This window comes from Paramormyrops kingsleyae, chromosome 1 (genome assembly GCF_048594095.1).
Source record: "Paramormyrops kingsleyae isolate MSU_618 chromosome 1, PKINGS_0.4, whole genome shotgun sequence".
NCBI lineage: Eukaryota > Metazoa > Chordata > Actinopteri > Osteoglossiformes > Mormyridae > Paramormyrops > Paramormyrops kingsleyae.
Window position 1 is genome coordinate 34,991,130 of NC_132797.1, and position 21,667 is coordinate 35,012,796.

General features: G+C 45.7%; 1 protein-coding gene across 4 annotated transcripts; it reads left to right on the plus strand.

The window, feature by feature from the left end:
* Nucleotides 1-434: 434 nt before the first annotated feature.
* LOC111840717 (uncharacterized) lies at nt 435-21,064 on the plus strand. 4 transcript variants are annotated; one of them, XR_011992413.1, is made up of 24 exons: nt 435-559; nt 1,271-1,488; nt 1,592-1,729; nt 1,812-1,889; nt 1,977-2,044; nt 2,364-2,529; nt 3,623-3,729; nt 4,828-5,103; nt 5,275-5,446; nt 6,193-6,339; nt 6,526-6,674; nt 6,761-6,910; nt 8,637-8,793; nt 9,378-9,524; nt 9,663-9,772; nt 11,316-11,469; nt 11,586-11,779; nt 12,096-12,223; nt 12,865-19,580; nt 19,795-19,992; nt 20,081-20,158; nt 20,249-20,323; nt 20,455-20,567; nt 20,667-20,803. XR_011992413.1 is itself a non-coding variant. In XM_072714602.1 (23 exons), the coding sequence occupies exons 2-23, from the start codon at nt 1,348-1,350 to the stop codon at nt 20,892-20,894; spliced, it is 9,777 nt and encodes a 3,258-aa protein (XP_072570703.1). In that variant the 5' UTR covers nt 435-559; nt 1,271-1,347; the 3' UTR covers nt 20,895-21,064. The 4 variants fall into 4 exon arrangements, 3 of the variants coding, with proteins under 3 accessions (XP_072570703.1, XP_072570709.1, XP_072570713.1); XM_072714602.1 differs by lacking the exon at nt 20,455-20,567 and having other exon boundaries at nt 20,667-21,064; XM_072714608.1 differs by lacking the exon at nt 20,455-20,567 and having other exon boundaries at nt 454-943; nt 20,667-21,064.
* Nucleotides 21,065-21,667: the final 603 nt, after the last annotated feature.

A 21,667-nucleotide genomic window follows, 5' to 3' on the forward strand; every position in this document is an offset into this window, starting at 1 on the left:
CATACTGCAGAAATAAATTACTAATTTAATCTAGCTATTACAGTTTCATTTTCTTACTAATATTATATTTAGTATAAAGTTGTACGGCTAATGAAACCAGGCATTAATTTAATTAAATGATTTTTCCCTCACAATATACAAACTTTGATTTTGGGCATGTAATGATTCACTTGATTCTTGATTCTTATTTTGTTATTTATCCATTATGTGTGAACATGTTCTTCCTTCTAAATGGGAAAGAGCTTCGAGTAGACACTTAAGCATTAACAATTTGTATTAATTGACGAAATTAATGAAAACGCCTAGGCCTACTTAAAAATATCTACTCCACCGCGCACGTAATAGTGAATACTCCGGACCACCGGGTGACGCTGTATATAATGTTACAGTAGTTGTAGCGCTTTAATATGTCTCCGTAATTTCCTCGGTTAAGGTCAAAGTTTCAGTTTACATTTTGAATCCGGTTTGTGCGGTAAAGTTATGTGTAGGTAGATTACACACGACACTGAATAAATTTATTTCTCCTTGAGAATGCCTATTAAACAGCCTATTTTCACACGTACGTTTAATCCGTTTAAAACTTGCTCTTACGGGTGGGAAATATGTTGAGTGTAAGGTTGTGATATGTGGTTGCTAAGTAGCAGTCAAAATGTTTTAAAAAGTTGTGTAGTTCGGGTTTTAGTTTAAAATTCCTAGCTCCATTTAAGTTGTCAGGCGATTTTACAATTGTTATTTTTTTAACCACATTCTTAACGTCCACATAACTGGTGCCTCATCAGTTGTTCTACGTCCTGAAGTAACGGAATAATGCGACCGGGATTAGTTAACGGTCAGACAAAGAGGAATAGCGATGATCTGTCTGAATGCCAGTATTCTGGTTAAATAGGTTTGTGGGTAGTTACCCATCACAGGCATGATATTAACGGAGTCGGTTACCTACCAAGTAAGACATTCCCAATATATGAGCGGAAGATTTATAAACGTGTATTTAATAGCAAGTATTATAACATTTTTAAATGTATACATTATATGATTTGATATAGTTAAAACATGAAAATGGAAAACTGTATTTAGAAATTGTAAATGCATTTGTAGTTATTTCCCTGAATTTGTTTTGTACACTGGGAGTTAAATTCAGTGTTTAACTTTCTGTTTGATTGATGTTTTTCTGCTGTTTTGGGAGAATAAATGTGGCAGAGTGTGAGGCATATTTCAAATGTTGTAATGAAGTATATTATATTTATGTTCCGCACATTGTAATGTTGTACAGAGTACCTGATGAAGACGGACATCCTATGAAACAGTGTCTCCCCCGAGTTGTTCAGTCCTCACCTTGAGGATTAAGCGATGGAGTCTGAGCTACTCCTTAGCTGGAAGGATGAACGGGCTGAGCTTGCGGCAGAAATATCACGGCTGCAGGATGAGCTGGCGGGAAGTCGAGCGGTGAACGAGGAGCTGCGATTCCGGGGCCAGGCGCTGACGGACAGGGTGAGGGGGCCAGCCACCCCTTCCTGCTTCACTTTCCCCGCTGGCTGGTCTGTTACTGTTCTCTTAAGTAAACTTGGGGCCCTCGGTTCTCTCTCCTCCTCAGCTGGCTCAGTCTGTAGAGCCGTCCTCCTCCATGTCGATACGCTTGGACACCGAGCGGCGCGAGTGGAGGAAGAAGCTGGTGGAGAGTCGGGAGCGGGAGTCCCGGCAGACGCTGCTGGTGCACAAGCTGCAGAGCAAGGTCAGGATTACATGTGTGCCACTATTATTTAAGTGTGTTTATTCAGCATGTGTGCCAGCTGGTTAATGTGAAATGGACATAGGTGTTGGAATACAGAGGGCGCTGCCAGCAGCTGGAACAGCAGTTACTGACTGGCGAGAGAGAATTGCGCAAAAGGGAGGTAAGGAAACCGATGACATGGTCCTTTATTTCTTTGATGTTTACAATTTGCTAATGCACCTTCTTTTTGGGATGGTCTGTCTGGAAGAGGATTAGAGATGAACACAGTAACTCCATGGAGAGTGCCCTCATCAGGTTGGAAGAGGAACAGAACAGGTGAGTGAACACTTAGGTACTTTACGTTAAAACTTGGGAGTGAAATTGGAAAATAAGCAGTGGTTCAGGAAGGATTTCTTCATTCAACTTCGAACCGCTCATCTTGGTCATGGTCACAGGGGGCCTGTAGCCTGGATCTCAGATAACATAGGGCAGAAGGCTGGGGTACGCCCTGAACTGGATGCCAGTGCATAGCAGGACACACATATGGACATATTCAGATGACACAAATTTGGTTCATATGATGGGTGAATATTAAAATGAGTAAATTGATTACATTCAACAATCGAATTGTCTTACTTTTCTTTTGTCTTTGTAGAAGTATAGGACTGGCAGAATTAAATTCTTTTTTGCGGAGTCAACTCAGCAAATCAGAAGAAGCTAATGAAGCACTGAGGGAAGACCTTTCTAAGCTGACAGCGGATTGGTCCAGGGCAGTGGAGGAGGCAGGTCTTAAGGAGAAGGAGTGGCAGAATGAAAGAGAGGTAGAAGCAAGCCTCTAATAATACTGTTAATACTAGGATGTTTTTATAGTGGGCCTGCCCAGTGTATTGCAACTTTAATATTTATAGTGTTGGGAGCAGACAGCAAATGGCCCCTTTAATTCAGACAAGTTAGTGCAGTATGTGTTATACTGAGTGGCCACTTCATTAGATGCAGCTATCCTCCGCTTTCCAAACATTTGCTTTACGTCTCTTGTCTTTTACAAAACACCTACATTAGCACCTGTTTTCACTAACCGAAAGAAATTCAAAGATTTTTGCTTTTATGAAAAACAGGAGAAAAGCGAAAATAGCACTAAGCATTTCTTTATCAGCACGTTAATTATATACAGTGCCGCATAACATTTTGGTCAATGATGATATATGATGGTAATCCTACAAGATTATAAAGGAGGTGAAAAATTCCTTTTGCCTAGTGGTGTCGTAGCCATCATGACATCATAGTGCAACACATTACTCACGTGTTGGTGATGCTAGTGTAAACAGACCTACTACATGAAAATCCCATTGAGGATGTCTGTTTCTGAGATCCTGGAACCACCATGTCTAGGACCAACCATTACTATTGTCTGTGTGCTGCATGTATTTAGTTGCAGCCTCATGATTTGCTGTTTGTTGGAGCAGGCCTTGATAAGCAGGTATACCCAAAGAAGTGGCCACTTACTGTATAAAGTATAACTTCAAGGTCCTAATGCAGTGTTTATATCTACAGGCGCTCCTCTACTTACGAACGAGTTACGTTCCAAACGGTCGTTCGTAACTTGAAATGTTCGTAAGTCGTTATTCACCATCATTTTAAAGGTATACACAAGTACAAAGAACTGGGACGCTGGGAGTACGCATGCTACGCTGCTGCGCAGCGGGAGTAGCGGCCAGAAGTCGTACTAGGCGGGATTGGCGCGCAGAGAAAGAGAAAATGATGTTTCGAACAGGAAATGGGAGCCAAACAAACACAATTTACTACAGTCCTCTTCATTCATATCTGAAAGTTCGTAAGTTGGAAGTTTGTAAGTAGAGGAACGTCTGTATGTCATTATATACTATGTGTTGTTCATGTTTTGTTTTTTTTTTGCAGATTCTAACAGGCCACATCTCACAGGAGCACACCCGCCTGCTGACTGTATGGGGTGGAGTGGTGAAGCTCAAACGACAGTGTCACACTGTGAAGAGTGCCACCGACAGGTGGGGGGTTATAAAAGCAGATCCCTGGGGAATTACACATAGTCACACGAGTGATTAACGTGAAGAAATGTCAGATCGCAGGCATACATTTCAGTAGGTAACTACTGTGGTAGCTGTCAGAAGGGGTATACATGTGGTTTTTGCCTCTGCTACTGGAGGCATTTTCTCGTTAGCACAGTAACTCAAGAAGTATTTGATGGATCTTTTCCAAACTTTGCAGACACTTTGTATGACTGAAAACCAGTAATGGATCAAATGTTGAGACAAATTATACCAAAATTGAAGAAAAATCACTTTTGATGGATCTTATTACCACTTCACAAAAACATTATATAGATGAAAAACTGTACCTGATTAACCTGAGACAAATCATCGCAAAGCTGAAATGGCAGCAGAGAGAGGACAGAAACAGCAGCATTAGGAGCTGCGGGGGGGTTAAAAGGAAGGGTGCAACAGCCATATTGTAAACAGTTCTCTGCCATCTAAATGTGTGCCATGGATTCTATTTCAGACATTCTAGGAACATTGTACAGGTCACGGATTCTAAAACTCTGGGTTGCTAGATGATTTTCTGAATATTCTAAAAGTTTATAATTTTGTTTTGTTACCAGCCTCCCTAGCTGGTCAGCCAAAATAATTGTGAGGAACTTGGGGAAATGTGTTGTGGGGGAGTTTATATATATAGCTTTAAGGATTTTTGGAGAGGTGTAGCCTCTTTATACTGTGTATATTGTGCAGTTGTTCTCATTTTGCAAAATTAAATGTAACAATGTGAATAGTATAAATGTAAATGATATAAAATGACAATTTAAGATATGGACATTGGCACAAAAAAATACTGTTAAGCACCTAACTGTAAGTGAAATAAATGAAAAGGTGTCAGAGTTACTGGGGGGTGTGGGCGGAGGAGTAAGGATTAGATGGGGCGGGGGTGATGGGGTTGTCCAGGGAATACATTGTCGTTGTTCCGTCATCATCGTTTCCAGCTATATAATAATGCTCTTTAGCTAAAGACAGTAATAAAGATGAAGTGGTATAGGAGCTGCAGTGATGGCGTAGCAGTGTGAACGCCGAGCTTCATCCTCCGTCTTCCTGCAGGGACCTCTGGGAGCTCCGGGCGGCGTTTTCTCGCCTCTCCTCCTCTCTGCTGTCCAGCTGCATCTCCTTCGGCTCTCCTCGGGCCATGGGACCTGGTGGCAGCTCCGCCGCGGACCAGGGGCACGGCCGTGCCGCACGGTCGACCTCCCCGTCGCCCTCATCCACAGTGGGGCCGCTGTCCCTGCAGGACCTGGAGCACAGCCAGATGGAGAAGCAGCGCGAGCTGCTGGAGCTGAGGACCCGCCATGACGCTGAGACCCGGGAGCTTCGGGACCGGTGAGCACGAGGCTGGCACCAGGTTCCAGACTGTACACTGAACTTCATACATTTTACCACAACTGTCTGCTGGATACACGGTAATGAAAATGTATGGGGGGCAATAAGCAGTGCATTTACGTTACATCAGATCCACCACTTGCTGTTTAATTTCTCATCCTCCTGCTTCAGGATCACAGAGCTGTCAATCTCCCTACAAGCCCAGGAAGGGCAAAGGGAGCAGGAGCGAGAGAGGGAAAGGCAGCTGGAAGAAGAGAGGGAGCAGGAGAGAGAGAGGGAGCGGGAGGCTCACAGGGAGGTGGAGAGAAACCTGGAATCCATTCAGCAGGCTGTGCTGACCCTGGTAAGGAGCAAGACTTCTTGGATAAAGGCATATATCTGTCTGTGCTCCATCTTCTGTGCTGGTACACTCACAGGGCATGCCACACACACACACACACACACACACACACACACAGTGTTGGGGGAGTTACGAAAGTAAACCAGTAGGTGGAAAGTACAGGTCCAGAAAGTACAAATCCAGACCAAGATTTTGTTTCAACCAACCAGTTGAGTATAAAAAGTCACAGAGGTACTCACCTGGTTTGTTGAACCAAAATCTTGGTCTAGATTTATACTTTCTGGACCTGAACTTTACTTTTGTGAGTAAATTCCCCAACACTGCATGCACACATGCACACACACATGCATGCACACACACATGCATGCACAAACGCACACACTGACACATATTGTACTGTTTAAAGATGCCGGTCTGTGTCATGTGTTTTTAAGCTGTGGGAGGAAAGTGGAGAACATACTAACTCCACAGAGAGAGCGGGATGCATACCTCCCCATCTGCAGAGGTGTGAAGACACAGCCCTGCTCCCTAAGGCTGTGTGAACCTCACTGAGCAAATCTCTACGACTTTTTACCTTGTTTATTCACAACGTCTCCTTTTAAAACGATGTTGTGGCTGCTGAGCTGTGGCTTTCTTCACTGGCTCTCAGGTTTCCTCTGCGGTAGAGCCTGTCTCTCCCATGACATTACCAAGATACCACTGCACCGTCAGTGAGGTCTCATTTGCTGGTGATTTTGTTTTTACTCCAGTCCAAAGCACTGAACTCCCAGTGTGTGGATGAACAGAGTGCATCTCCTCTCTCTTCGGCTGACCTGCATAGTGAGGGGCTTCACCCTGTCCTCAGTATCATCGCCCAAGCAGAGACTGCCCTCCGGTGGAGACAACAGGAAGTAGAGGTGACTGACTACCATGGAGAAATGATTGGATTTCTTAAAAATGTCTTTTAAATATGTGTTATATAATGACCTTTGTTATAAAATCATATACAGTCTTGGTCTGTCCTTCACAATGTCAATATATTAGAATCCAAGCATCTTAACTGTATGTAAATACAAGATGCTGTGTTGCCACCACCCTTTCAGGAGGCTGAGATCAATTTGCAAAGACTGGGGGAAGAGCGGCAAGCTCTGGAACAGCGTATCAGAGCCCTGGAAAGAGAGGGGGAGGAGCTTCAGTCACATGTGCAGCAGGGCAGACAGGAACTGAGAGACACCCAGGAAATACTGCACAGGTAGCCCTGCTTCCCTGCTGCAGTCATCCTGCTAGAATACTGCATGCACAGATAATACAGAGACATTGGTGGTGTTCTGCTGGCAGTGAGAGGGAGATGGTGAGCTCCCTGCGGAGTCAGCTGGAGGAGGTGAGTCAGCACAGTGAGGAGATCAGGAAGGAGAATGAGCGCCTGAGGCAGCAGAAAGAGAGGGATGAAGAGGAGAAGAGGCGTCTGGAGAAGGAGAGCCAGGAGCGGTATTTACAATTTCTGCTTTTACCAGACTCACGTGTAGCGTTACAGATGCCCTTTATTAGTGGTTTTTCTTTGCTTCTTAATGGGTCTCAGTTCATGACACAGTTCATCATCGTCGTCACAGATCAGTGAAACTGAGCTTTGTGTATGTGTGTGTACATGCTGGTGAGTGTACCTCTGTGGGTGCTGTATGTCTGTCTGTCTGTATGTCTGTCTGTCTGTCCGTCTGTCTGTCTGTCTGTCTGTATGTACATGCTGGTGAGTGTACCCCTGTGGGTGCTGTCTGTCTGTCTGTCTGTCTGTGTCTGTATGTACATGCTGGTGAGTGTCCGTCTGTCTGTATGTACTGTACATGCTGGTGAGTGTACCCCTGTGGGTGCTGTCTGTCTGTCTGTCCGTCTGTCTGTATGTACATGCTGGTGAGTGTACCTCTGTGGGTGCTGTCTGTCTGTCTGTCTGTCTGTCTGTCTGTCTGTCTCTGTATGTACATGCTGGTGAGTGTCCGTCTGTCTGTCTCTGTATGTACATGCTGGTGAGTGTCCGTCTGTCTGTCTCTGTATGTACATGCTGGTGAGTGTCCGTCTGTCTGTCTCTGTATGTACATGCTGGTGAGTGTCCGTCTGTCTGTCTCTGTATGTACATGCTGGTGAGTGTCCGTCTGTCTGTCTCTGTATGTACATGCTGGTGAGTGTCTGTCTGTCTGTCTGTATGTACATGCTGGTGAGTGTATCTCTGTGGGTGCTGTCCGTCTGTCTGTCTCTGTATGTACATGCTGGTGAGTGTACCTCTGTGGGTGCTGTCTGTCTGTCTGTCTGTCTGTCTCTGTATGTACATGCTGGTGAGTGTCCGTCTGTCTGTCTCTGTATGTACATGCTGGTGAGTGTCTGTCTGTCTGTCTGTATGTACATGCTGGTGAGTGTATCTATGTGGGTGCTGTCCGTCTGTCTGTCTCTGTATGTACATGCTGGTGAGTGTCCGTCTGTCTGTCTGTATGTACATGCTGGTGAGTGTATCTCTGTGGGTGCTGTCCGTCTGTCTGTCTCTGTATGTACATGCTGGTGAGTGTCCGTCTGTCTGTCTGTATGTACATGCTGGTGAGTGTATCTCTGTGGGTGCTGTCCGTCTGTCTGTCTCTGTATGTACATGCTGGTGAGTGTCCGTCTGTCTGTCTGTATGTACATGCTGGTGAGTGTATCTCTGTGGGTGCTGTCCGTCTGTCTGTCTCTGTATGTACATGCTGGTGAGTGTACCTCTGTGGGTGCTGTCTGTCTGTCTGTCTGTCTGTCTGTCTCTGTATGTACATGCTGGTGAGTGTCCGTCTGTCTGTCTCTGTATGTACATGCTGGTGAGTGTCCGTCTGTCTGTCTCTGTATGTACATGCTGGTGAGTGTCTGTCTGTCTGTCTGTATGTACATGCTGGTGAGTGTATCTATGTGGGTGCGGTCCGTCTGTCTGTCTCTGTATGTACATGCTGGTGAGTGTCCGTCTGTCTGTCTGTATGTACATGCTGGTGAGTGTATCTCTGTGGGTGCTGTCCGTCTGTCTGTCTCTGTATGTACATGCTGGTGAGTGTCCGTCTGTCTGTCTGTATGTACATGCTGGTGAGTGTATCTCTGTGGGTGCTGTCCGTCTGTCTGTCTCTGTATGTACATGCTGGTGAGTGTCCGTCTGTCTGTATGTACATGCTGGTGAGTGTACCCCTGTGGGTGCTGCTTGTCTGTCTGTCAGTTTGGAGGCAGATATGAGAGAAAGTGCCCAACTCAGCGAGAGAGAAACGCAGAGCCGGCAGGAACTGCACTCCCTCCGCGGGGAGCTGGAGAGGGAGCAGCTGGCCCGGGCACAGGCCGAAGAGGAGACCACCCAAACCAAGGAGGCTTTGATTAAAGTAAGCTCCTTCAGCCATACACTGCCCACCCCGCTGACCCTTTTTCTTTGCTTCGTTGGCATTCAGTAATTACTCTTTTTAAAGTGGTCTCATTTATGAAAAGTCTCCCACACTTTCAGAAGCCAATGAAGTGCTGTCTCTCACCATGTCAGGCATAGGTCTTGTGATAACCCTTACATGTATTCATAGGCATTTCTGTATGTACGCGCACTTTTTGCCAAATCCGGTTTCCTGCCGATGTTCCTTTGTTCAGTAGTTCAGTTTTTAAGTTATGCTCTGAGTAACAGAAGCAGAATCTAGCCTAGTCACCCATGGTATCTGACTCACCTCATAGAGTCAGAATCGCAGCGAGGGGATGATTATCTGTGTGAAGCGCGTGCAGGTTTTGATGTGCCATGATGACAATGCCAATTGCAAGCTGCTTCTTCATCTTACACATTTTGCAGGTTTATAATTTCAAGAACACAATATGACTATTTTATTTAGATTTTTTTTTCCTTCGAATTGCTGTTCTTCACTAATTTTGCTTGCCTTTTCCACGGCTCCTGACTACTCCCACTCCTGCTTTCCCTTCACGCTGACAGGCTCGCCAGTCGGCCCTTGCCCTGTCCTCCAGTCAGACGCAGCTGAAGCAGGAGGTGGCAGAGCTCGGCGATTCCCTGCAGAATATGGCAGCCCTGAGCGAGGCACTTGCAAGTGACAAGCGGGATCTGAATGTCCGCACGCTGCAGGTCTGTCCTCTGTGATGGCTGGTCTGTCCTCTGTGATGGCTGGTCTGTCCTCTGTGATGGCTGGGATGTCCTCTGTGATGGCTGGGATGTCCTCTGTGATGGCTTGGATACATGACTGACGTGCCCCTTGCACTTTAGCTGGAAACAGAGTTGGAAAACGCCCACTCGACTCTTCAGAGTTTGGGGTCAGAGGTCACGACCCTGTGCAGAGAGCTAAAGATGGCATCCCAGGAAACAGCCAGTTTAAGGTATGTGTTTGTATATTGCTGAAAGTTAACACATATTGCATAATTAGATCTCACCGGGCAGGTTTGATAACACTAAAACACTTGTTTGAGGTGTTTTTATTTTTTTATTTTTGATCAAAATTTTGATTGTGCCCAAAATCATCATATGAGTATTAGTGTTGTAGTGAACGGCGTGGTGTGGCAAAGGAGGATAATGTCCTCGCAGGGCTCAGAAACATCATCTCGGGATTAAGGTGGCTGTATACGTCAAGCAACATCGACGAAAACGAAAACGAGCACATCGGTGACAACAATGTGTCATACAAAACACCAACGCTGCCACCTTGTCCGTCCTGCATCATGACACAACCGTAGACGGCGCAAAATGTTTCCAGTGCAGCAGACCCACCTACGATGCACAAATAAATGTATTGTGTCAGTCATTTTAATAAAGGAGGTGACAGCTCTTTTAAAATGGAAGCTCACTTTTTTTTAAGTCACTATTGGTTTGATACCAGATGTGGCGCAGACAGGGAAGTCAACAATTTAGGCACCACTCTCGGTTACACTCTAACAAAATGCACATATTCCGTGACAAACAGTACACGGTTTTGACACTTACTATTAATAGAAACACACGAATGCACATATTACTTTACAGATACTCGTGTTACGGTGCAAAGCGTGCCGGTACCTGCATAATGAGTTCTACTGGCCAGTCCCGCGGCGTCACGTTTATGTCAGCCAGTCATAGACAGTGGGTGGAATCAGAACTAGGGCTGCACATTCAATCATACAAAAAGCCTACAATCTCGATTCACACTTCTTTGCGATCTCATTTCTAAATTACCTTTATCAGCTGGATAATAAAACAATGTTTATTACAACAAAATCACACTGCAATACTTAGAAATTTTCCAGTACCGTGCTGCCCTAGTATATTATACAAAATACTTTCTTTCTTTTTATGCTATCCTGATCTCTGGTTCTTCCGACCAGATTGCAGTTAAAGCTTGGGTCACTTAATTTGTTCATGCATCCATTATTATAATTTTTTACCTCATTTATCATTGTTTTCTGAGTTTGCAACCGTTTTTCAAGACAGCGGTTGTATTGCATTTCAAAGGCAGGCTATTTGCATAACCGTCCGACAAAGACAACTTTTTAAATCCCACCCAAAGTACCAAAAAAGTAACCCCTTGGCATTTATGTTTGGCAGAGTCATGTTTTGTATTTCCTTTTGCAGTTTAATGAGTTCAAGAAACGTCTAAATTTAAGGGAGAAAATCATTAGAGAACCGTAATCTCAATTCTTAGCAAAAGAATCGCGTTTCATTTTGTTTTTCCCCCACAGTTGGGAAGCCATAATCAGAACAAACAAAAAAGGTCACCTCAGGAACGCTGCACAGGTGTCGTGCTGACATGGTGATCACTGCAATGATTATGGCTCATACAACATCGTATTGCTAAAACTCGGTTTTGTTTGAAGTATATGCCCACTTTTAGTGTGATAGTGACCTGTTTGGTTGTGATGGGTGACGCTGAGGATGCTGATGTCCTCACAGGGCCCAGAGGAGTGCGGAGCTGGAATCCCTACTGCAAATGGAAGGCAGGGAGAAGGAGCTGCAGAGGGAGATGGAAAGACTGAAGGAGGAGGCAGAGAGGGAAACCAGTTTGTTGATGGAGGAGAAGGAGAGGGATGCAGAAAGATTGCAGGAGGTGGGTCACCATCAGAACACAGATGCCGTTTTTTGAATGTTTCCTGCAGCATGACTGACAGCTTGGGTGTAACGTGCATCTTGCCTGCATCTGTCTGTCTGTCTGTTCATGGTCAGCTGACCAGACAGCATGGTGCCGTGTGCAGGGAGCTGCAGGGCGCACAGGCGGAGCTGGGCCGGCTGCTGGAGCTGCAGAAGCGGGCTGAGCGGGAGAGGGAAGACCTGCTCAGGGAGGCTGAGCGGATGGAGAGCAGGCTGCATGCTCTGGAGCGAGAGAGGGAGGAGCTGGATGAGGACCGGGAAGAGCTCAGGTAAACCAGACGCCTGTATGGAAAGGAAAGCCTCACACAGAGTAGTCTCGTGACTTTGTGTGTTTAGGAGGGTGGGTGGCTGGCTGGCTTTGTATTTAACACATTGTGGGACCAGCTGTCCCTACAATGTCGTAAAAACCTTTTACTTTTTAGTTTGTGGGGAGATTTTTCAGGTCACCAAAATATGAACTTCAATTTTATAAAAATCTGTGAATGCAGTCAAAAAACTAAAATAGGTAAAAGTCTTTGTATTTTGTTTGGTTACTAGATATCTAATCTGTATGTGTGTCTGTGTGTGTTTTCACTGCATCTCCAGGTCCCTGACGGCCTCCCTACAGCAGCACTTAGCCCAAACCCAGGAGCATGTTTCCGGCCTTGAGGTGCACAAGGGCCAGCTGGAGGTGCAGGTTCAGATGCTTCTGCAGACCAAGGATGTGCTGCAAGGTGAAGCAGGCACAGGGATTTAGCGAGAAGAGAAGGAACAGTATCACTATTCTGAATGGGAAGTCACTGCATATATGTAATTTTTTAAAAAGTAGTTATGTAGTGTATAGCCATATTTATAAATTCAGTCCTAATCTTAGCATAGATCACACTTTCCAGGTGCTGTGTTCATGTGAGTATGAATTGGTGTTTATCTGATCAACTGTTCCTTCAAAGTTTTACACAGGGACGTGTCGGATGGGGGTGAGGACAGTGAACATACTTACACATCAGAATCAATAAAAGACATAAATATGAACGCAATGGAAGCAGTAGCAAATAAACATCAGCAGCTCATGATGAACTTGAATTCATGTTTCAGAATTGGAATGAGGTTTATTGGCCAAAAAACATTTCATAGAGCGTTTATAAACGAGATTATAATAAATTAGTTAATATAGGTGTAGGACATGGGCAGTGCTAGATTGCAACAGTAGTAATTATGTACCTTTGTATTAGCAGGTGCATACTGGCAGTTTAGGGGGGCCACTGCTGGGGAAAGAAGCTGTTTTTTGTTCTTGGTTTTTTTTCAGAGTTTGCATTTCTAACATCCTGATGGCACTCCTGTGATCTTTCCCTGTTTTTGTATCCCTGGGCTACAGGAGAGATCCAGTGTTTGCGTGAGGAACTGGAGGAGGAGGTGGCCCAAAGAGCTGAGGAGAGGGAGAGCCAGCAAGTAGAGAGAGAGCAGACTCACAGAGAGATGGAGAGCAGGCAGGCAGAGCTGGAGAGGCTGAAAGCAGAGGTCGAGCAGTCTGTCAAACAGCAGAGGACACTAGAGGAGGAATGGGTGGAAGAGAAGGACGTGTGGCAGAGGGAGAGGGAAAACCTGAGTTCAGAGCTGGGACAGCGAGATGGAGAGTTAGAGGCTCTGAGACACAAAATGGAGGGAATAACAAGACAATTGGAGGAGATGTCAGGACAGCTGCAGGAAAGGGATGCAGAGATGGAGAGAATTCTGACTCGGCATGGGGTAGAGCAGAGGGCAGCTGAGCACAAGGCCAGGGAAGCCAGTGATGAGGCAGACATGTGGAGGGGGAGAGCAGAGGAGGAGCAGAGACAGAGGAATGCATTGAAACTAAGAGTAAAAGAAAAGGAGATTGAAGAATTAAGGGAAAAGGAAAGAGACCAAGAGAGAACAGCAGAAATACTGAAAGAGAAGGAAATGGATGTAAAAAAGAGGGATGAGGAAATAGGGAGGCTAAAGAGCACAGTGGGAGCAATGAAAGAAGAAAAGCAAAAGCTCGTAGCTGAACTGCAGAAACAAGAGATATTGCAGGCCCAGGTGACTGTCTTAGTGGAACTCAACTCACAGCTGAAGGAAAGGCAGAAATTAAAGCTCGGAGAAGAAGAGGAGTGGAAGCGAAGGGAGGTAGAACTGAAAGATGGAGAGGTGAGACTGAAACGAGAACTAGGACAGAAGGAGGTAGAGGTGTGTCAACTGGTAGGAAGGATCCAAGATCTTGAGATGGAGATGGAGAGGACCAGGAAAAAGCATGATGGACTGCAAGAGAACCTGAACATTCATATAAAACTCCTGAAAGAAAGAGAGGAGGAGGTAACAACTCTACGAGAAACAGAGGAAGAGACTAATGCTAAACTCCTCTTAGAAGAGGAGGAGACAAAGAAACTTAGAGAGAGATTGCAAGAGCTGGAAATGTTGGGACAAGAACTCAGGGAAACAGAATCTACTCTGGAGAGAGAGAGGAGTCTGCGTAGAGAGAAGCAGGAAGAACTTCTTGATAAAATCCAGGACCTGAACATAGCAAGGGAAGAGCAGGAGAGAGAAAGGGAGCTGGCACAGGAATCCAATGAAAAACGAGGGAAGCTGGAGAAGGAGGTAGAAAAATTGAGATATTTAGTAACAGAGAGAGAGGGGAAAGTGAAAGATGCTATAGAAGAGAAGGAACAGCTAAAAAAGATCCTAAATCAGAAGGATAGCGAGCAGGAGAAGCTGGTGTTCCAGCTGGCACAGCAACATACTGAAGCAGAGAAGTTCAGAATCAAAGTTGAAGAGCTTCAAAGAGAACGACATGTCTGGTTAGAAGAGAGAGAAAGCCAGATGGAAAAACTGGGGCATCAGGTGAAGGAATTGGATGAGGACAGAGATCATCTTGCTGCAGAGCTGAGGTGGAAGGAGCAAGAGGTGAGGTCTCTGAAGGATGAAGTGGAGAGAGTGAGGAGAGAAAAGGAGAAGGTAGGATTTTCCTTGAAATATGTTGAACAGGAATTGAAGGAGGCAAGAAAAAAGGGGGAGACAATTGGGGTGCAACAGACAGCACTGAAAGAAGAGGTGTTTGAGCTCACAAGGGCCCAAGACCAAGCCAGAGCAGAGATCAGTGAGAGAGAGAGAGAAAAGCTGAAGATGATGGAGGAAATTGATGCAGTAAAGCAGGAGCTGACTATACTGAAAGAACAACTGGAGGAGCGTAACCATGAAGGTCAGCAACTGAGAGCTGATCTCCAGGAAAAGAGAGAGGAGCTACTGAAGTTTCAGCTGAAGGACGAGGAGGTAGCAAGGCTGAAAGCACGACTGCAGGAGATTGAACTGTTAGAACAGAAACTCACCGGTCAACTGAAGGAAACAGAATCCATCCTGAAAAGACAGAGGAATCTGTGGAGAGAGAAGGAGCAAGAGCTTCTTAACAAGATCCAGGACCTAAACGTAGCAGAGGAACAGCGGGAGACAGATAGACAAGCGGCCAATGAAAAGCAGGAGAAGCTCCAAGAGGAGGTGGAAAGATGGAGAAAGCTGGTGAAAGAGAGAGAGGGGGAGGTTAAGGAGGTGAGAGAAGAACTTGAAAAGGCTCTGAATCAGAAGGAGAGAGAGCAGAAACACCTGGCATTGCAGCTGGAAGAACGGAAAGCTGAACTGGAAAGACTAAAGGAGGAGGTGGAAGAACTGCAGAAGGGACAGCATGTTTTGTTAGAAGAGAGAGGGAGCTTGGTGGAGAAGTTGGGCCATCAAGTAAAGGAGCTGGAAGATGAGAGAGAACATCTTGCTGCTGAGCTACGGCAGAAGGAGCGAGAATCAGATGCCCTGAGGGATGAAGTGGAGAGAGCAAGGAGAGAAAAGGAGAAAGTAGGATTTTCCTTGAAATATGTTGAACAGGAATTGAAGGAGGCAAGAGAAAAGGGGGAGACAATTGGGCTGCAACAGGCAGCACTGAAAGAAGAGGTGTTTGATCTCACAAGGGCCCAAGACCAAGACAGAGCAGAGATCAGTGAGAGAGAGAGAGAAAAGCTGAAGATGATGGAGGAAATTGATGCAGTAAAGCAGGAGCTGACTATACTGAAAGAGCAACTGGAGGAGCGTAACCATGAAGGTCAGCAACTGAGAGCTGATCTCCAGGAAAAGAGAGAGGAGCTACTGAAGTTTCAGCTGAAGGACGAGGAGGTAGCAAGGCTGAAAGCACGACTGCAGGAGATTGAACTGTTAGAACAGAAACTCACCGGTCAACTGAAGGAAACAGAATCCATCCTGAAAAGAGAGAGGAACCTGTGGAGAGAGAAGGAGCAAGAGCTTCTTAACATGATCCAGGACCTAAACGTAGCAGAGGAACAGAGGGAGACAGATAGACAAGCGGCCAATGAAAAGCAGGAGAAGCTCCAAGAGGAGGTGGAAAGATGGAGAAGGCTGGTGAAAGAGAGAGAGGGGGAGGTTGAGGAGGTGAGAGAAGGACTTGAAAAGGCTCTGAATCAGAAGGAGAGAGAGCAGAAACACCTGACATTGCAGCTGGAAGAACGGAAAGCTGAACTGGAAAGACTAAAGGAGGAGGTGGAAGAACTGCAGACGGGACAGCATGTTTTGTTAGAAGAGAGAGGGAGCTTGGTGGAGAAGTTGGGCCATCAAGTAAAGGAGCTGGAAGATGAGAGAGAACATCTTGCTGCTGAGCTACGGAGGAAGGAGCGAGAATCAGAGGCCCTGAGGGATGAAGCAGAGAGAGTGAGGAGAGAAAAGGAGAAGGTAGGATTTTCCTTGAAATATGTTGAACAGGAATTGAAGGAGGCAAGAGAAAATGGGGAGACAATTCAGATCCAGCAAGCAGCACTGAAAGAAGAGGTGTTTGAGCTCACAAGGGCCCAAGACCAAGCCAGAGCAGAGATCAGTGAGAGAGAGCAAGAAAAGCTGAAGATGAGGGAGGAAATTCATGCAGTAAAGCAGGAGCTGAGTATGCTGAAAGAGCAGCTGGAGGAGCTTAACCATGAAGGTCAGCAACTGAGAGCTGATCTCCAGGAAAAGAGAGAGGAGCTACTGAAGTTTCAGCTGAAGGAGGAGGAGCTAACAAGGCTGAAATTGCAACTGCAGGAGATGGAACTGTTAGAACAGAAACTCACCGGTCAACTGAGGGAGACAGAATCCATCCTGAAAAGAGAGAGGAATCTGTGGAGAGAGAAGGAGCAAGAGCTTCTTAACAAGATCCAGGACCTAAACGTAGCAGAGGAACAGAGAGAGACAGATAGGCAGGCAGCCAATGAAAAGCAGGAGAAGCTCCAAGAGGAGGTGGAAAGATGGAGAAGGCTGGTGAAAGAGAGAAAGGGGGAGGTTAAGGAGGTGAGAGAAGAACTAGAAAAGGCTCTGAATAAGAAGGAGAGAGAGCAGAAACACCTGACATTGCAGCTGGAAGAACGGAAAGCTGAACTGGAAAGGCTTAAGGAGGAGGTGGAAGAACTGCAGAAGGGACAGCATGTTCTGTTAGAGGAGAGAGGGAGCTTGGTGGAGAAGTTGGGCCATCAAGTAAAGGAGCTGGAAGATGAGAGAGAACATCTTGCTGCTGAGCTACGGCGGAAGGAGCGAGAATCAGAGGCCTTGAGGGATGAAGCAGAGAGAGTGAGGAGAGAAAAGGAGAAGGTAGGATTTTCCTTGAAATATGTTGAGCTGGAATGTAAGCAGGCAAGAGAAAAGGGTGAGACAATTGGGGTGCAACAGGCAGCACTGAAAGAAGAGGTGTTTGAGCTCACAAGGGCCCAAGACCAAGCCAGAGCAGAGATCGGTGAGAGAGAGAGAGAAAAGCTGAAAATGATGGAGGAAATTGATGCAGTAAAGCAGGAGCTGACTATACTGAAAGAGCAACTGGAGGAACGTAACCATGAAGGTCACCAACTGAGAGCTGATCTCCAGGAAAAGAGAGAGGAGCTACTGAAGATTCAGCTGAAGGATAAGGAGGTAACAAGGTTGAAAGGGCGACTACAAGAAGTGGAATTGTTAGAACAGAAACTCACCAGCCAACTGAAGGAGGCAGAATCCATCCTGAAAAGAGAGAGGAGTCTGCAGAGAGAGAAGGAGGAAGAGCTTCTTAACAAGATCCAGGACCTAAACGTAGCAGAGAAACAGAGAGCGACAGAGAGACAGGTGGCTGAAGAAAAGCGGGAGAGGCTCCAAGAGGAAGTGGAAAGATGGAGAAAGCTGGTGAAAGAGAGAGAGGGGGAGGTTGAGGAAGTGCAGGAAGGACTAGAAAAGGCTCTGAATCAGAAGGAGAGAGAGCAGAAACACCTAGCATTGCAGCTGGAAGAACGGAAAGCTGAACTGGAAAGACTAAAGGAGGAGGCGGAAGAACTGCAGAAGGGACAGCATGTTTTGTTAGAAGAGAGAGGGAGCTTGGTGGAGAAGTTGGGCCATCAAGTAAAGGAGCTGGAAGATGAGAGAGATCATCTCGCTGCTGAGCTACGGCGCAAGGAGCGAGAATCAGAGGCCCTGAGGGATGAAGCAGAGAGAACGAGGAGAGGAAAGGAGATGGCAGAGTCTTCTCTCACACGGGCTGAGAAACAGTTGAGGGAGTCTCAGAAAAAAGGCAATGCAATGGCAACTCAGCTGACCACACTGAAACAAGAATTAGTCACACTAAAAAGAACACAGGATCAGTCTAGAATGGAGGTCAAAGAGCGAGAGTTGGAGAACCAGAAGATGCGGGAAGGGTTGAAAGTTGGGGTGCAAGAGATGGCTACGCTGAAAGAACTGCTAGAGCAAAGTAACCATGAAGGAGAGAGACTGAGAATCCTTCTCCAGGAAAAGAAAGAGGAATTGGTGAAAAGCAGAGATGAAAGGGTCCGAGTGCTACGAGTAGAATTGGAAGAGTTATATAACAGGATTGGGTTGCTCGAACAAGAGAAGCAGGAGCTTGAGATAAAACTTGAAAGGGGGTTACAGTTAGGGAAGGATGGGGTCCAAGAGAGGGAGAAGATGGAAACACAGCGACTGAAGGTTGAGGATGAGCTGAGAGCTACATTGGGAGAGAAGGAAGCAGAGGTGACCAGGACAAGAGCAAAGCTTGATGTTTTAGAGGGAGAGAGGAACAAGTTCAGCACTTTAGCAGCTGAGAAAAGCAAAGAGGCCTTAGCACTTAGTGAGAGGGTGAAAAAACTGGAGAAGGAGCTGGCGGAGGTGAGAAAGGAACGAACTGAAGAGGCTCAAGTGTGGAAGCAACAGATTAATGTTCTGACGAACTGGGAAGAGGGGAATTTTGAGGGGGAGAAAGAGAGGCACATTAAACTGCTAATGGCAAAGCTGAGTGAGAAGGAGCAACAGATGGAGGGCATGAAAGAGCAAGTTCAGGAGGAGGAGAAAAGACGGGAAAGACTTAAAAGAGCTGCAGAGGAAAGGGAGAAGCAGGCTGAGTTAGTGACAAATATACTGAGAGACAGAGAAAAAGAAGTACAGAGGCTTGTAGGGTTACTGGAGGAGAGGAGCAAGTATATAAATGAGCTCAGGGAAAAAATGAAAGAGCTGCAGAAAGAGGAGAAGGAAGGGGAGCGAAGCAATCAGAGAGAGCTGGAGAAGGGGCAGCATAAGTTAAAGAAACAGAGAGAAGAGAAGAGCAGAAATGAAACGATTCAGAAGGAAGAAAAACACAAGGTTCTAGAAGAAGCTCTGCAACAGATGGAGAGAGAGAAGGAACAACTGTTAGAGAAGCTGGGAGAGAGGGAGGGTATAGCTGAAATGTGGAAAAAGAGGGCTGAGGTGTTAGAGGCAGAGATGGAACGGCTGCTTTCTGGAGTGGGAGGGAGACAGGGGGGGTCACAGATGGGCTCAGCAGACGAGGGTAGTAGCCCTAGGGAAAGTCACCTGAAAAAGTTACAGGAACGAGTGTCCACATTCCTCCAGGAAAAAGAGGAAGGTATCAGGCTTTTAAAAGAAAGGGGATCTGAGGTGTATGCTCTGAAAGCGAGGGTAGAAGAACTTAAGGAGGACAGGCAGCGGATACGAGCAGCACTGGAAGAGACCGAGGCAGCACTGGTGCAGTATCGTGACAAAGCCAAGCAGCTGGAGAGGAAGCCGAGAGGCAGGCAGGAAGTCATCTCAAGAGCAACACACACCGAGGTCAGTCAAACCTGTACACTAAAACATGGGGTGGTTCAGGTATTTGCACCTTAAGTGTCTTTTCTAGGAGGTGCATTCATGTTTTATAGTTCATTTGCATTGTTTATGTAACTATTTAAAGAATGTGGGGAATGTTCTTGCTTTCTGTAATCTGTAGATGCCTTTTTTTGTCATGGATGTGTGGATGAAACCTGTGTTACCATGTTGTGGACAGGGACAATGGCTAGAGAGACATAGCAGCGATGATACAGCAGGTGGCGCTGAGTTGCGGGAACGCTTATTAGCCATGCAGCAAGCTGTGGCACAGCTGGAGTTTGAGCAGAAGCAGCTTCGGACAAGAAATGTGCAACTAGAGCAGCGCATTGAGAGACTGAGAGCCCAGAGGGGGCAGCTGAGGGAGACTCTGACGCAGGTGCCAACCTTTCCTTCCTTTATTTGACCCCTGTATGGTAACTGATGAGTAGTCTGCACCATTTGCATCTTTTCACCATTTATTTTAGGTGGAAGAGGAGAGAGTGAAATTGCGTCGTCAGTTGTCGCAGTCAGGCAGCGTTGCAGGGGAGAACTCCACTACGCAGGTTAACTGAAAAGCCACTTCAGATTCACCTGAATGCTGAATTTCTATGAAAACTAAGAGCTGTAAGTTTTTATTTCTCTGTATCCTATAGAGGAAGGCTGGTCTCTTGCAAGAAGAAGAGAAGACAGAGCACCTGAGAGCTCGTGTGAAAGAGCTGGAGGAACAGGTAAGCCACTGCTTTTATGTGTACAAACTGTTCATTTACATTTGTCCAAAGCAATGTGCAAATGTACATGCTATCAAGGAGTCAACTAGTGCAACTAGTGAGCAGCTAATGAGCTTCCTCTGAATTCCCAGATAAAAGTAGCATTGGAGCAGAAGCTACACAATAACTACTGACAAAGCAAGAACCTAAAAAGACTATTCAAAGACCAGAAGTACAACATAAGTACATTCAGGGATGTAAAGAGGTATCAGGCCATTAGGGGATTTCATGGAACAGATGAGTCTTGAGGTGCTGAATTTGATAACTGAATAATTTTTTACTTCATCTTTTTTCTGAACTCCAGGTGCACTTCCTCAGGTTGACCTTAGCAGTGGATCACAGAGAAAGAGCAGAGTTTATCGAACATGCCTCTCGGAACAACAATTGGCTGGTGTCTCTCAGACAGGACCTAAGTGACTCTTTGGCCATGGTCTCCGAGAGGCCCTTCCCATCTGTGCTGGAGGCTGAAACGCAGCGATTGGACAGGAGTCTGAGAGAGGAGGAGCTGCGATTATCTCTCAGCTTCACCTAACTGCATAATGAATTACTGAGTTATAGTTAAAAATTATAAATGACACTTACTATGAGACATTAGCTGCATTAAATTTAAATGTGTATTGTACTCTAAATGTGTACATTTATGCTCTGAAAACATGGATACGGAGTCCTTTGTAATATAATTAAAAACAAATGTAAACCATCTTACAGACTAAAACAAAGCTAATTTAATACATGTACTTATATTTGAGTTTTTATAAATCTGCAAGTTTTTGACAAGCAATTTATAATAAGTATAAGAAGATTTGTAAAACAGGCCATGTTACAGATTCAGAAAGCAACTTATATTCTGTAAAGTGTCGTGCTTTTGTTTTTTAAAGTCAACTATTGCGGCTTTGGGGCAGGCAGTGAATTAAGTAGTTAATCCTCTATAGCCAGTTGGACAAGATAGTACTATAGTTAGAATTTCGTAAGCACAGTTGTAGAGTTTTGTTATTCTAAAGGTGTGTGCTGAAATGGAAAGCAAATTTATTTTTCACTGTGATGGTATTTAAAAATGGTTCAATGACAGACAGAGTCCCGCTTTGCAGTAGTCGGAGACAGATTCTAGCTTGCAGGACCGTTGCTAGGATCTTAAGACATCCGGGGCTTAGCCTCTGTGCTCAGACAGAGAGCGTGGTTGCTAAAAACATCTGAGCTAAACAAATTATTCGGTGCTTGTTCGGATTCATTCGGGGCTTCAGCCCTGAATGACCCCAGCTCGTGACGCCTCCGCTGGACTTTAACGTTGATTGCAAAAATGAACAG